The sequence below is a fragment of the Chiloscyllium punctatum genome, chromosome 17, assembly GCF_047496795.1.
Source record: "Chiloscyllium punctatum isolate Juve2018m chromosome 17, sChiPun1.3, whole genome shotgun sequence".
Taxonomy (NCBI): domain Eukaryota; kingdom Metazoa; phylum Chordata; class Chondrichthyes; order Orectolobiformes; family Hemiscylliidae; genus Chiloscyllium; species Chiloscyllium punctatum.
The window spans coordinates 77,690,894-77,703,538 of record NC_092755.1 but is presented as its reverse complement, the minus strand read 5'-3'; the positions used below and the strand labels follow the sequence as shown (position 1 = coordinate 77,703,538).

Genomic DNA, 12,645 nt, shown 5'->3' with positions numbered 1-12,645 from the left:
AGCAAAGTCTCAATCCTGTGGAATGGAAAGATATAATTTTGTTGGGCGCTCGGGTTTTATGCAGGCACAACTTGCAGAAGCAGTGGGGCGGCACGGAGGCTCAGAGGTCAGCACAACTGCCTCACAGCACCACGGTCCCAGGTTCGATTCCAGCTTCGGGCGACTGTCTGTATGGAGTTTGCACATTCTCCCAGTGTCTGTGTGGGTTTCCTCCAGGTGCTCCAGTTTCCTCCCACAGTCCAAAGATGTGCAGGTTAGGTGAATTGGCCACGCTAAATTGCCTGTAGTATTAGGTGAAGGGGTAAATGTAGGGGAATAGGTCTGGGTGGGTTGCTCTTCGGAGGGTCGGTGTGGACTTGTTGGGCCGAAGGGCCTGTTTCCACACTAACTAATCTAAAGTTCTTATTATTCTATTACGCCAATATTTTTTGACTTCACGTGAAAATAGTGCACATTTCTTCTTCATTGTCCACACCAGCAACCTGTGATCTTCCAACATTAACATTCACTAATGCATAGATTATTTTCTTTAATTCACATTTTAAATTTTTGTTTACCAATAAATGGATCTACGAATAAAATAGAAGGTGGGCATCAGTGACTGAACAAGCCATTACTGATTGCCTTGAGAAAGTGGTGATGAGCTGCCTCCCTGAATTGCTGCAGCCCTTGGGCTGCAGGCACAATCATAGTGCACTGAAGTAGTTCTAGGATTTTGAAGCAGTGACAGTGAAAGGTGAATAACAGTTCCAAGTCAGGATGGAGGCTTAGAGGGAATCTTGCAGGTGGTAGTCTCATTTACCTGCTGCCTTTGTTTTCCTAATTTGGAGATGCCAGTGCTGGACGAGGGTCAGAGAGATGTACAGCATGGAAACAGACCCTTCGGTCCTATCCGTCCAAGCCAACCAGATATCCCAACCCAATCTAGTCCCACCTGCCAGCACCCGGCCCATGTCCCTCCAAACCCTTCCTATTCGTATACCCATCCAAATGTCTCTTAAATGCTGCAAATGTACCAGCCTCCACCACTTCCTCTGGCACCTCATCCTATACCCATACCACCCTCTGTGTGAAAAAGTTGCCTCTTAGGTCTCTTTTATACCTTTCCCCCCTCGCCCTAAACCTAGATTTGGTACTGGGTAATGAGCCCGGTCAGGTGTTAGACTTGGAGGTGAGCACTTCGGTGACAGCGATCACAATTCTGTTATGTTTACTTTAGTGATCGAAAGGGACAGGTGTATACCACTGGGCAAGAGTTACAGCTAGGGGAAAGGCAATTACGATGTGATTAGGCAAGATTTAGGAAGCACAGGATGGGGATGGAAACTGCAGGGGGTTAGGCACATTAGAAATGTGGAGCTTATTCAAGGAAAAGCTACTGCGTGTCCTAGATACGTAGGTACCAGTCAGGCAGGGAGGAAGCTGTAGAGCACGGGAGCCATGGTTTACGAAGGAAGTGGAATCTCTGGTCAAGAGGAAGAAGGTGGCTTATGTTAGGATGAGATGTGAAGGCTCAGTTAGGGCACTTGAGGGTTACAAGGTAGTCAGGAAAGACCAAAAGAGAAAGCTCAGAAGAGCCAGGAGGAGACATGAAGTTGTTGGCGGATAGGATGAGGGTAAACCTGAAGGCTTTCTATAGGTATTTAAGGAATAAAAGAATTACGAGTGTAAGATTAGGGCCAAACAAGGATAGTAGTGGGAAGTTGTGTGTGGAGTCAGAGGAGATAGGGGAAGCACTAAATGATTATTTTTCGATTGTCATTTTCTAGAGTAAATACTATGTTGTCGAGGAGATTACTGAGATACAGACTACTAGACTAGGTGGGATTGACATCCACAAGGAAGAGGTATTAGAAATCCTGCAGAATGTGAAAATACACAAGTCCCGGATGGGATTTATCCTCGGATCCTCTGGAAAGCCACGGAGGAGATTGCTGAGCCTTTGGCATTGATCTTTAAATCGTCATTTCTGGCACTATTCCTGCAGACAGACTAAGCAAATGTGGTTCCCCTGTTCAAGAAGGGGAGTAGAGACAACCCTGGTGATTTTCGACCTTCCTTTAGTTGTTGGTAAAGTGTTGGAAAGGTTATAAGAGATAGGATTTATAATCAAATGGAAAAGAATAATTTGATTAGGGATAGTCAGCACGGTTTTGTGAAGGGTAGGTCGTGCCTCACAAACCTTATTGAGTTCTTTGAGAAGATGACCAAAACAGGTGGATGAGGGTAAACCGGTTGATGTGGAGTATATGGATTTCAGCAAGGTGTTCGATAAGGTTCCCCACACTAGGCTATTGTACAAAATGCGGAAGAATGGGATTGTAGGAGATATAGCAGTTCGGATCAGTAATTAGCTAGCTGAAAGACGACAGATGGTGGTGGTTGATGGGAACTGTTCATCCTGGAGTCCAGTTACCAGTGGTGTACTGCAAGGGTCGGTGTTGGGTCCACTGCTGTTCGTCATTTTTATAAACTACCTGGAGGGCGGCGTAAAAGGGTGGGTTAGTAAATTTGCAGACGACACTAAGGTCAGTGGAGTTGTGGATAGTGACAAAACATGTTGTAGGTTACAGAGAGACATAGATAACCTGCAGAGCTGGGCTGAGAGGTGGCAAATGGAGTTTAATGCGGACAAGTGTGAGGTGATTCACTTTGGTCGGAGTAGGCGGAATGCAAATTACTGGGTTAATGGTAAGATTCTTGGTAGTGTAGATGAGCAGGGAGATCTGTGTCCAGATACACAAATCCTTGAAAGTTGCCACCGAGGTTGACAGGGTTGTTAAGAACTTTGAGGAGAAAGTGGGGACTGCAGATACTGGAGATCAGAGCAGAAAATGTGTTGCTGGAAAAGCGCAGCAGGTCAGGCAGCATCCAAGGAACAGGAGAATCGACGTTTCGGGCAGATGCCCGAAACGTCGATTCTCCTGTTCCTTGGATGCTGCCTGACCTGCTGCGCTTTTCCAGCCACACATTTTCAGGGTTGTTAAGAAGGCATACAAGTGTTTTAGCTTTTATTAAGAGGGATTGAGTTCCGGAACCATGAGGTTATGCTATAGCTGTACAAAACGCTAGTGCGGCCGCACTTGGAGTATGGTGTACAGTTCTGGTCATAGCATTGTGAGGAGGATGTGGAAGCTTTGGAAAGGGTGCAGAGGAGACTTACTAGGATGTTGCCTGATATGGAGGTGAGGTCTTACGAGAAAAGGCTGAGGGCCTTGAGGTTGTTTTTGTTGGAGGGAAGGAGGTTGAGAAGTGACTTAATAGAGACATATAAGATAATCAGACGGTTAGATAGGGTGAACAGGGAGAGCCTTTTTCCAAGAATGGTGGCGGTGAGCACGAGGGGGCATAGCTTTAAATTGAGGAGTGATAGATATAGGACAGAGGTCAGAGGTAGTTTCTTTACACAAAGTAGCACGGGTATGGAATGCTTTGCCTGCAACGGTAGTAGATTCGCCAACTTTAAGTACATTTAAGTCGTCATTGGACAAGCATATGGACGTACATAGAATAGTATAGGTTAGATGGGCTTCAGATTGTTATGACAGGTCGGCACAGCATTGAGGGCTGAAGTGCCTGTACTGCGCTGTAATGTTCTATGCCCTCTAGTTCTGGACTCCCCCACTCCAGGGAAAAGACTTTGCCTATTTACCCTATCCACGCCCCTCAATTTTGTAAACCTCTATAAGGTCACCCCTCAGCCTCTGACACTCTAGGGAAAACAGCCCCAGCCTGTTCAGCCTCTCCCTATAGCTCAAATCCTCCAACCCTGGCAACATCCTTGTAAATCTTTTCTGAACCCTTTCAGGTTTCACAACATCTTTCCAATAGGAAGGAGACCAGAATTGTACGCAATATTCCAACAATGGCCTAACCAATGACCTGTACAGCTGCAACATGACCTCCCAATACTCAAACCAATAAAGGAAAGCCTTCTTCACAATCGTATTACCTGCAACTCCACTTTCAAGGAACTGTGAACGCACACTCCAAGGTCTCTTTGTTCAGCAAAACTCCCTCTGACCTTACCATTATGTGCATAAGTCCTGCTAAGATTTGCTTTCCCAAAATGCAGCAATTAAACTCTATCTGCCACTCTCAGCCCATTGGCCCATCTGGTCCAGATCCTGTTGTAATCCGAGGTAACCCTCTTGGCTGTCCACTACACCTCCAATTTTGGTGTCATCTGCAAACTTACTAACTGTACCTCTTATGCTCGCATCCAAATCATTTATGTAAATGACAAAAAGTAGAGGGCCCAGCACCAACCCTTGTGCCACTCCACTGGTCACAGGTCTCCAGTCTGAAAAACAACCCTCCACCACCACCCTCTGTCTTCTACCTTTGAGCCAGTTCTGTATCCAAATGGCTAGGTCTCCCTGTATTCCACAAGATCTAACCTTGCTAACCAGTTTCCCATGGGGAACCTTGTCGAATGCCTTACTGAAGTCCATATAGATGACCTCTACCACTCTGCCCTCCTCAATCCTCTGTTACTTCCTTAAAAAGCTCATGTACCAAATTAAAAATCACACAACACCAGGTTATAGTCCAACAGGTTTAATTGGAAGCACTAGCTTTCGGAGCACTGCTCCTTCATCAGGTGGTTGTCGTGTCGTGTGATTTTTTAATTTTGTTTTCCTCGGTAGCATTGGTGACATGTTTGGAAGATGCTGTTGAAGGAACAGGGATGACTTCTGCTGGTACACTGCTGTTATTGGTCAATTATCAATTAGGAAACTTGCATGTCTTTTTAAACAGTTGATAGACTCCATGGCAACAGATTTTGATTCAACTCACTTCTCATTTTGCCTTCAGATGGCTGGTGCTCAATCCACCCTTCTGTTGAGAGATCCTCTGTTTGTTAACTTGTCCCATTTGCTTCACATGACCACACTTAGCATTTAACTTCTCCTGCCTTCCATCCTATCACAGATTTCCCCTTTGGCACCTTCTCATTCTTTGTCCTTTATTTGATTAAACCATATTACAACTCCAACTGATGAAAAGTCAATGACCTGAAGTGTGAACTCTCTCCAGAGATGGTAACTGACCTGCATAGTTCCAGGAAGTTCTTTTTCTACTTCAAATATGCAACATCTACAGTTTCATTTTCTTCAGCTATCCAGGACAATGCTCATGCTCCAATCAGATCACCCATGAACATAGCCAAGGGTAACTCTTGGATTTGCATAAGCTGGAAGAGTTTCCCTCTTTGCCTCAAACACTGAAGTCAGGTAGTGGGTTCATATTAAAACTACTCTTTGGATAAAGAAGTTCCGAAAGAATTTATTAACAAGCAACTTAAACCTATCTTCCCCGGTTCCATAATACAATTACTGACATAAGAATTTCTCAATACCAGTCCCTTTGTTATTCAAAGATCACTTTACCTTTCCATTTTTGATCTCTTCTCGGGCCAATTGTACTATCCTCCTAACTTTGGATGCAATGCAGAGGTATTTGAAAAATCTCTGGTGTGCTGACCAGAACTGACCCCACATTGACTTTTTCATCCGTTGCTCTGCATCAATCAGCTCAGCTGACATCTGAAATTTCTCCCTGGCCTCCACCCACTGAAAGGCAAAAAACACAAACAGCTCGAGTTTAGGCTTGCAAAATTCAAATCTGTTGGTCCAGAGTACAGGAAATTTCTGTAACGATCAATAGAAAGAGGATGATGAAGTGGTAAAATTGTTTAGACTGCTCAATAAATTCTATAAAATGTTTTCAAGGCTATGGGAACACAATGCTCTGCTGGTGGTCTCAAATGCTCAGCAATTTGCTAACTTGATTGTGAAATTTAAATATAGCAAAGTTACCAAGCCCATCATCCCACCTAATGTACTAAAGGTATTCTGAATGTGCCAAATCCCTGTTCAAGCTGTTCCAGGACAACATTAGCATCCGTTCAACAGTGCAGAAAATTGCCTAGGTACACCCAATCTAACCGAGGCAAGTACTTTTCCAATCTTCTCTTGATTAGCAGTGATACAAGGTGACATCCACACTGCTATTAACTTTTAAATAATTCATTCATGAGATGAGGGAGTCACTGGCTGGGCCAGCATTTATTGCCAATCTCTAATTGCCCAGAAGGCAGCCGAGGGTCAACCACTTTGCTGAGGGTCAGGAGTCACATAGGCCAGACAAGGTAAGGATAGTTGTTTCCTTCCCTAAAAAGGACATCAGTGAACCAGATGAGTTTTTCTCACAATGGTTTCATGGACATCACAAGTCTCTCAATTCCAGGTTTTTATTTAATTCAATTTCCATCATCTACCATGGCAGGATTTGAACCCAGGTGCCCAGAACCTTAGCTGTTAGTGATATTACCACCAGACCACTGACTCATCAGGATTTATTCACCAATAAACTCTTCATGCTCAACTTGGTTTTTACTAGGACCAGTGAAGTCCAGACCACATTATGAACTCAGTATAAACATGGAGAGGTCCAGAATACAAGCAAATGGTGAGCGCTTGGAATCAAGGCAAAAACTGACAAGATATAGCATCAAGAAGCCCAAGTAAAATTAAGTCAATATGAATTAGGCAAAGTGCTCCACTGTCACCCCAAGCACAAAGAAAAAAAAAAGAATTGTGGCTGTTGGAGGTCAACCATTTCAATCCAAGGACATAGCTGCACAAGTTACTCAACACTTTAAGACCCAATTATCTTCAACTACTTCAATTACCTTCCTTCGAACAAAAGGTTAGAATAATAATTGCAGACTATTCAGCACTATTTGCAATTCCTCAGGTCATGAAGTAGCCCATGTCCAGATGCTTCAAGAACTGTACACCAAGCACGCGTGGACAAGTGGTTGCAATCAGGTTTCTCATCACTCAAGTGCTAGTTGGCCAAAGCAAATGCAATGAGAAAACTTAGCAGTTTACCTGCGACATTGAAGGGCATTATCATCCCCAAATCATCCTGGAGCTGACCATTAACCACAGAGTCTCAAGTAATTAATTTACCGTTGATATTTGGTTCACCACTCAGTTCTGTACTAAGTTATTATTTTTCAAGCACAAAGACAAAATAAGGTTCTGCCTGGTCTTAGGTGGTGATAAAAGATTCTGATAAAAGACACTAGAAATTTGTCCTGGTGTCCCCAGCCAGCATTTAAAAATAATTCAGCTCATTACCACTCATGTGTGGAGATTTGCTGTATATCAAATGGCTTCCACTTTCCTCACTGTGTCTGCACTTAAAATGTGATTTAGTAGTTCTAAGTGCACCTTGCAAATTCCTGAAGTTGTGAAAACGTTATCCAAGAAAAGTTCCAGCTAAATGTTTTGTCCTACTATACCCCAACAAAATCAATCATTGGTTAGAGCCTTTAACACATTTCACAAGGATTACAAATGTCCTAAGTTTGCAGATTCATCCAGCATTGTTCTTAAATCCAGTACTTGTCCAATTGATTTGAGCCACACTCCAGCACTATTCTGGTTCACATAAGAGTTAGAATATTTGGCCTCATGAGATTCCTCTACAGTTCAACAGGATCATAGCTGACCTCAGCTATATGTTCTCATTAACCCTGCTTACATTGTTTTCTGAGAGAGAAACTCAGTGAACAAAAATCCTCAAGAAATAAATTTCTCAACTTAGTCTTAGATGGGAGTGTATAATTTTTAAACTGTACCCTTGGCTCCAAGCTCCCTACATGAAAGGAAGCATCGCCCAAGTATCCTCTTTATGGTATCTCCTGAGGATCCCATATGTATTAATAAGATCACCACTTGTTAAACATCGAGTACAGGCTCAACCTGTTTAACCTCCCTCCCTAAGATAACTCTAATCACAAGTTGAAATTTTCATTCTGAAATCAGCTAAGTAAACACTGTCTGAACCTCCTCTGATGCAAATATACACAATACCTCCTTAGGTAATTGATTAGATTAGATTACTTACAGTGTGGAAACAGGCCCTTCGGCCCAACAAGTCCACACCGCCCCGCCGAAGCGTAACCCCTACATCTACCCCATACCTAACACTACGGGCAATTTAGCATGGCCAATTCACCTCACCTGCACATCTTTGGACTGTGGGAGGAAACCGGAGCACCCGGAGGAAACCCACACAGACATGGGGAGAACGTGCAAACTCCACACAGTCAGTCACCTGAGGCGGGAATTGAACCCAGGTCTCTGGCGCTGTGAGGCAGCAGTGCTAACCACTGTGCCACCGTGCCGCCCATAAGGCCACCGTAAGGTGACCAATAGTGTGCATGGTAGTACAAATGTGATCTTTCAGGCCCCCGTGAGACATCATGGAACTTCCCTACTTCATACTCAATTCCCCTTTCAATAAATGTCAACACTTCATTTGCTTTCCACTTGATCCGTTCCTATTTTGATATCCCTCAAACTATTACCTCATAAGATATGCTGCATTAAGTTACAAGCACATAGCATTGCTTTCTCACTTCTCTCATACCATGGAGCAAAAGGTTTACAACCAAATAAAGAAACCAGCAGTAGTCAAGATCCAAAATCCATGACATTTAGTGCTCAAACTACACTGAAGTGACAGTAGCTCAATGGCTAGCAAGGCTGCCTCACAGCAACAAGGACCCAGGTTCAATTCCAGTCGAGTGACTGGAGTTTGCACATTCTCCCTGTGTCTAAGCAGATTTCCTCTGGAAGCTCCTGTTTCCTCCCACAGTCCAAAAATGTAGTATCATGGATTGGCCATGGGAAATGCAGAATTACAGTGAAAGGGTACACGGTGGGGGGAGGTCTATGTGGGATGTTCTTCAGAGGGTCAGCGTGGACTTGATGGGCCAAATGACCTACTTCCATATGTAAGGATTTGATGAAACACATCTACTCAAAAAAAGTCTGATAAAAAGTCATCTTTGCATCAGAGATAAAAATCAAGGGAAGCTGTACCTCCTATCACAGAATCTATTTCTAATGTGTTGCTCCAGTTCCGCCATGAGTTCCATCTCGCACACTTTTGAATAGGCGAGGAGAAATGTGCATGCCTGCACAGAGCAGAGACCCCTATTTCAGCTGGGTCAAGGGAGAGGATGCATTGGCCGACACAACAAAAAGGTCTGCTAAAACATCGTTAATGCAATGTGCAATTTCATTTATCACTGATCAAGTATTGAGCCACTCAATATTCAACAAACCAAAATATCTTTTGATAAATGGGAAGCAATCAAGATATCCAAGACCTTAAATCTGTTATTTACAGAGGCACAGGATATGAAGGGGTATTTATCTAGATATTCAGAATCTTACTTTCAATTTTAAGAGGAAGCAGTTTACAGAAATTTTCCCCAGTTACAGTAAAAATTCTGGAAATCAGTTGTGATGTTTTATATTTTTATAGTGCATTATGAATTTAACCATTTACTTCCATGAGGGCATTAAAAATAGTATGAGATTTATTATAGTAAATTACAAACATTAAATTCAAATTAAAATATTAATATGAACACACACAATCTTGGTATTTGTACATTTATCTGAAGAAACAGCACCTAAATAAAAATCAAAACATTCAGAACTTAATATTGCTGCATGTCTGCATCCAAATTAAAGCCTTCAAAAGAATGAAGGATCCCTTGTACACTAAAAAACTATAGCATGAAAGTCAAACATTTGTCTCTGACCAAATCTCACAAACAGCCCTCAAAAAAAAACTTATTTTTCTCAGTGGTGGCCACTACACACACAGTACAATGGAAAAGGATTTTGGCCATCTAATCATATTTTCCCTCACATTTGCTCAAGAACCTTCAACACTCCAAAGAGGTTGATTTGAATTCCAAAGTTTATACATCCAATGAAAAGTCTGAAGCTTAAACAAAGACTTACCAGTTTAACTGCTTTATTATACATCTTGATGTAATCTTGACTGAGGGGAACTTCTTCAATTTTGAAGGTCACTCCGGAAAAGCTCAGTTGTCTTGCTATATACATTCCTCTTAGCTTCATATCCATGGCAACAATCTCCATTGCCCCAACACCCCTGATTTAAGGGGAAAAATAATTCAGTGCAGTTATATTCCTTGTAACTTTATTGGAAACAACCACAAAACCTTTGAGAAGCAATTATAACATGAGAATCTTTGTTAAAAATAGGTGGATTACTGAACAGAGTACAAGATTTATGAATCAGATTGACAGAACACAAAAGGAAATAGAGACCTTGTTGCCACACTCCCCTCAAAGTTCACTTTACAGACCTAGTAAAGAGTAGTCTTGCAGATAATCTTCCAAACCAAAATAAGCTCAGCTCAAATGGGAGTGCAGTGGAATAATATGGTCCACCCTATCAACAAATTATGTATAAAGTTGAATTTATCGTAATCTAGTTAATTCAGATATCAGGAATATAAAGCAACATATCATCTGGAATAGTTCTATGTAGTGAAATAAGTTTCCGATTACATCGTTAACGTAATAGAAAGTAGCTTAATAAACTCTTTAGGGTCCTATGAAATTTGTACATCAGGTTACCATGCTAACTTGAAAAAAAATTAATTAAATGGTGCCACACAAGGATCTGTGCTGCGTCCACTGCTTTTTGTCATTTACGTAAGTGATTTGGAACTGAACACAGGAAGCATTAGTAATTTTGTAGATATGGACACCAAAATTGGTGGTGTAGTGGACACAGAGTGGGATGAGACTCTGATCAGATGGAATGATGGGCTGAGGAGTGGCAGATGGAGTTTAATTTAGATAAATGTCAGGTGCTGCATTTTGGAAAGGCAAATCAGGGCAGGACTTACACATTTAATGGTAAGGTCCTGGGGAGCGTTGCTAAACAAAGAAACCTTGGAGTGCAGGTACATAGCTCCTGTAAAGTGGAGTCGGAGGTAGATAGGATAGTGAAGGCAGCATTTGGTATACTTGCCTTTATTGGTCACTGCATTGAATCAAAGAGTTGAGAGTCAAAAAGGGTGGCGCTGGAAAAGCACAGGAGGTCAGGCAGCATCCAGGCAGCAGGACAGTTGATGCTCCAAGCATATGCCCTTCATCAGCTCCCAACCTTATGTGCTTTTCCAGCGCTATCCTTTTCGACTGATTCTCCACCACCTGCAGTCCTCACTTTCTCATAGGAGTTAGGAGGCCAAGTTGTGGCTGTACAGGACGTTGGTTAGGCCACTTTTGGAATACTGCGTTCAATTCTGTCTCCCTGCTTTATGAAGGATGTTATGAAACTTGAAAGGGTTCAGAAAAGAATTACAAGACTGTTGGCAGGTCTGAAGGGTTTCAGCCATATGGCGAGGCAAAATAGTTTGGGGCTATTTTCCTTGGAGCTTTGGAGGCTGAGGGGTGACCTTTGAGAAGTTTATAAAATCATGAGGGGGTTAAATGGGGTGAATAAAAAAAAGTATTTTTCCCCAGGGTAGCAGAGTCCAAAACTAGAGGGCACAGGTTTAAGGTGAGAGGGGAAAGATTTAAAAAGGACCTAAGGGGCAACTTTTTCATGCAGAGGGTGGTGCATGCATGGCATGAATTTCCAGGGGAAGTGGAGGAGGCTGGTACAAATACAACATTTAAAAGGCATCTGGATGGGTTAATGAATAGGAAGGGTTTAGAGGTATATGGGCCAATTGCTGGCAAACAGGATTAGATTAATTTAGGATATTGGGTTGGCATGGACAAGTTGGACCAAAGGATCTGTTTCCATGTTGTTTAACTATAACTCTAAATACTGCTATAAAGAGAAAATTTTAACTGCTCTGAGTCAGGAAAAAGTTATAACTTAGCAAACCCTGCTATGGATGTTATGCAAGAATGGCGTTTAGTTCAATTTTATAACTTGCTCTTGGAAAATGAACAATACTGGCAAGGCACTATTTATTGTTTGTCACTTCCTGCGAGAGCATTACAAGTTAATCAGGTAAGCTTTCCCTGTCTCAAGACAAGTGAATTAACTGCATATAAAAGGATACAGAAACATTATCAATTTCTTGTATTCACTGGGGAGCATGAGACAACAGACCCTAGAATCCATCACATCAATCACACAAATATGAAACTGGGAATGGTTTAAATAATCTGACAGTAAAGTTTACTTTTTACCTTCTTTCCACAGCTTGAATAAAATCATTGAATTCTTTGAAGGGTGTACCTTCACCCCAGATTCCAAGTCGATTCATATAAGCCATATTTCGTGGCTCAGATGCACCTATTTTGAAGAACAAGAGTTTACTCAAATCCAACAGAAGACTAGATCAAACTATTTAGAATTCCAAATAACTAAACCAACAAAATGTTAATTGACTACCATTAATCACACCCTTCAGCATGAAATCACTGAGATAAAAACTCTAATAGTCTCGCTTTAGCACTTGTAGTGAAAAGGTAATAGCTGACAGGAAGAACCACCTTTATTAACTGACATTATACAGCTGAATGAAGCATGAAAGAACTTAAAGCTTTTTTTTAAAAAAAGGTTTGCTTCCAATTTCCACGCTTGTTTCACCTTTATAAAGTCCATCTCTGATTTATCCTTTCCTTTCTATGAATTTGCCTCCATCACATGTTACAAACCCAAACCCCTCAGCTTCCTTGACTACACTGCCTATCACTGATTCTCCCAGTCTACTTCACATCTGTTTTGGCGATGTTATCTTCCATACATGTTTCTGACACATCTTCCTTGTTC

At 42.0% G+C, this 12,645-nt stretch overlaps 1 protein-coding gene across 2 annotated transcripts in view; it reads right to left on the bottom strand.

The window, feature by feature from the left end:
• Nucleotides 1-12,645, bottom strand: part of sbno1 (strawberry notch homolog 1 (Drosophila)) — a 98,072-nt gene that overhangs the window by 36,353 nt on the left and 49,074 nt on the right. For both annotated transcript variants that reach the window (XM_072587619.1, XM_072587620.1), the window contains exons 11-13: nucleotides 12,060-12,165; nucleotides 9,840-9,993; nucleotides 5,394-5,576 (exon numbers count right to left, since the gene is read on the bottom strand). In XM_072587619.1, the coding sequence (XP_072443720.1) occupies nucleotides 5,394-5,576; nucleotides 9,840-9,993; nucleotides 12,060-12,165 (443 nt within the window). The remainder of the gene's footprint in view (nucleotides 1-5,393; nucleotides 5,577-9,839; nucleotides 9,994-12,059; nucleotides 12,166-12,645) is intronic.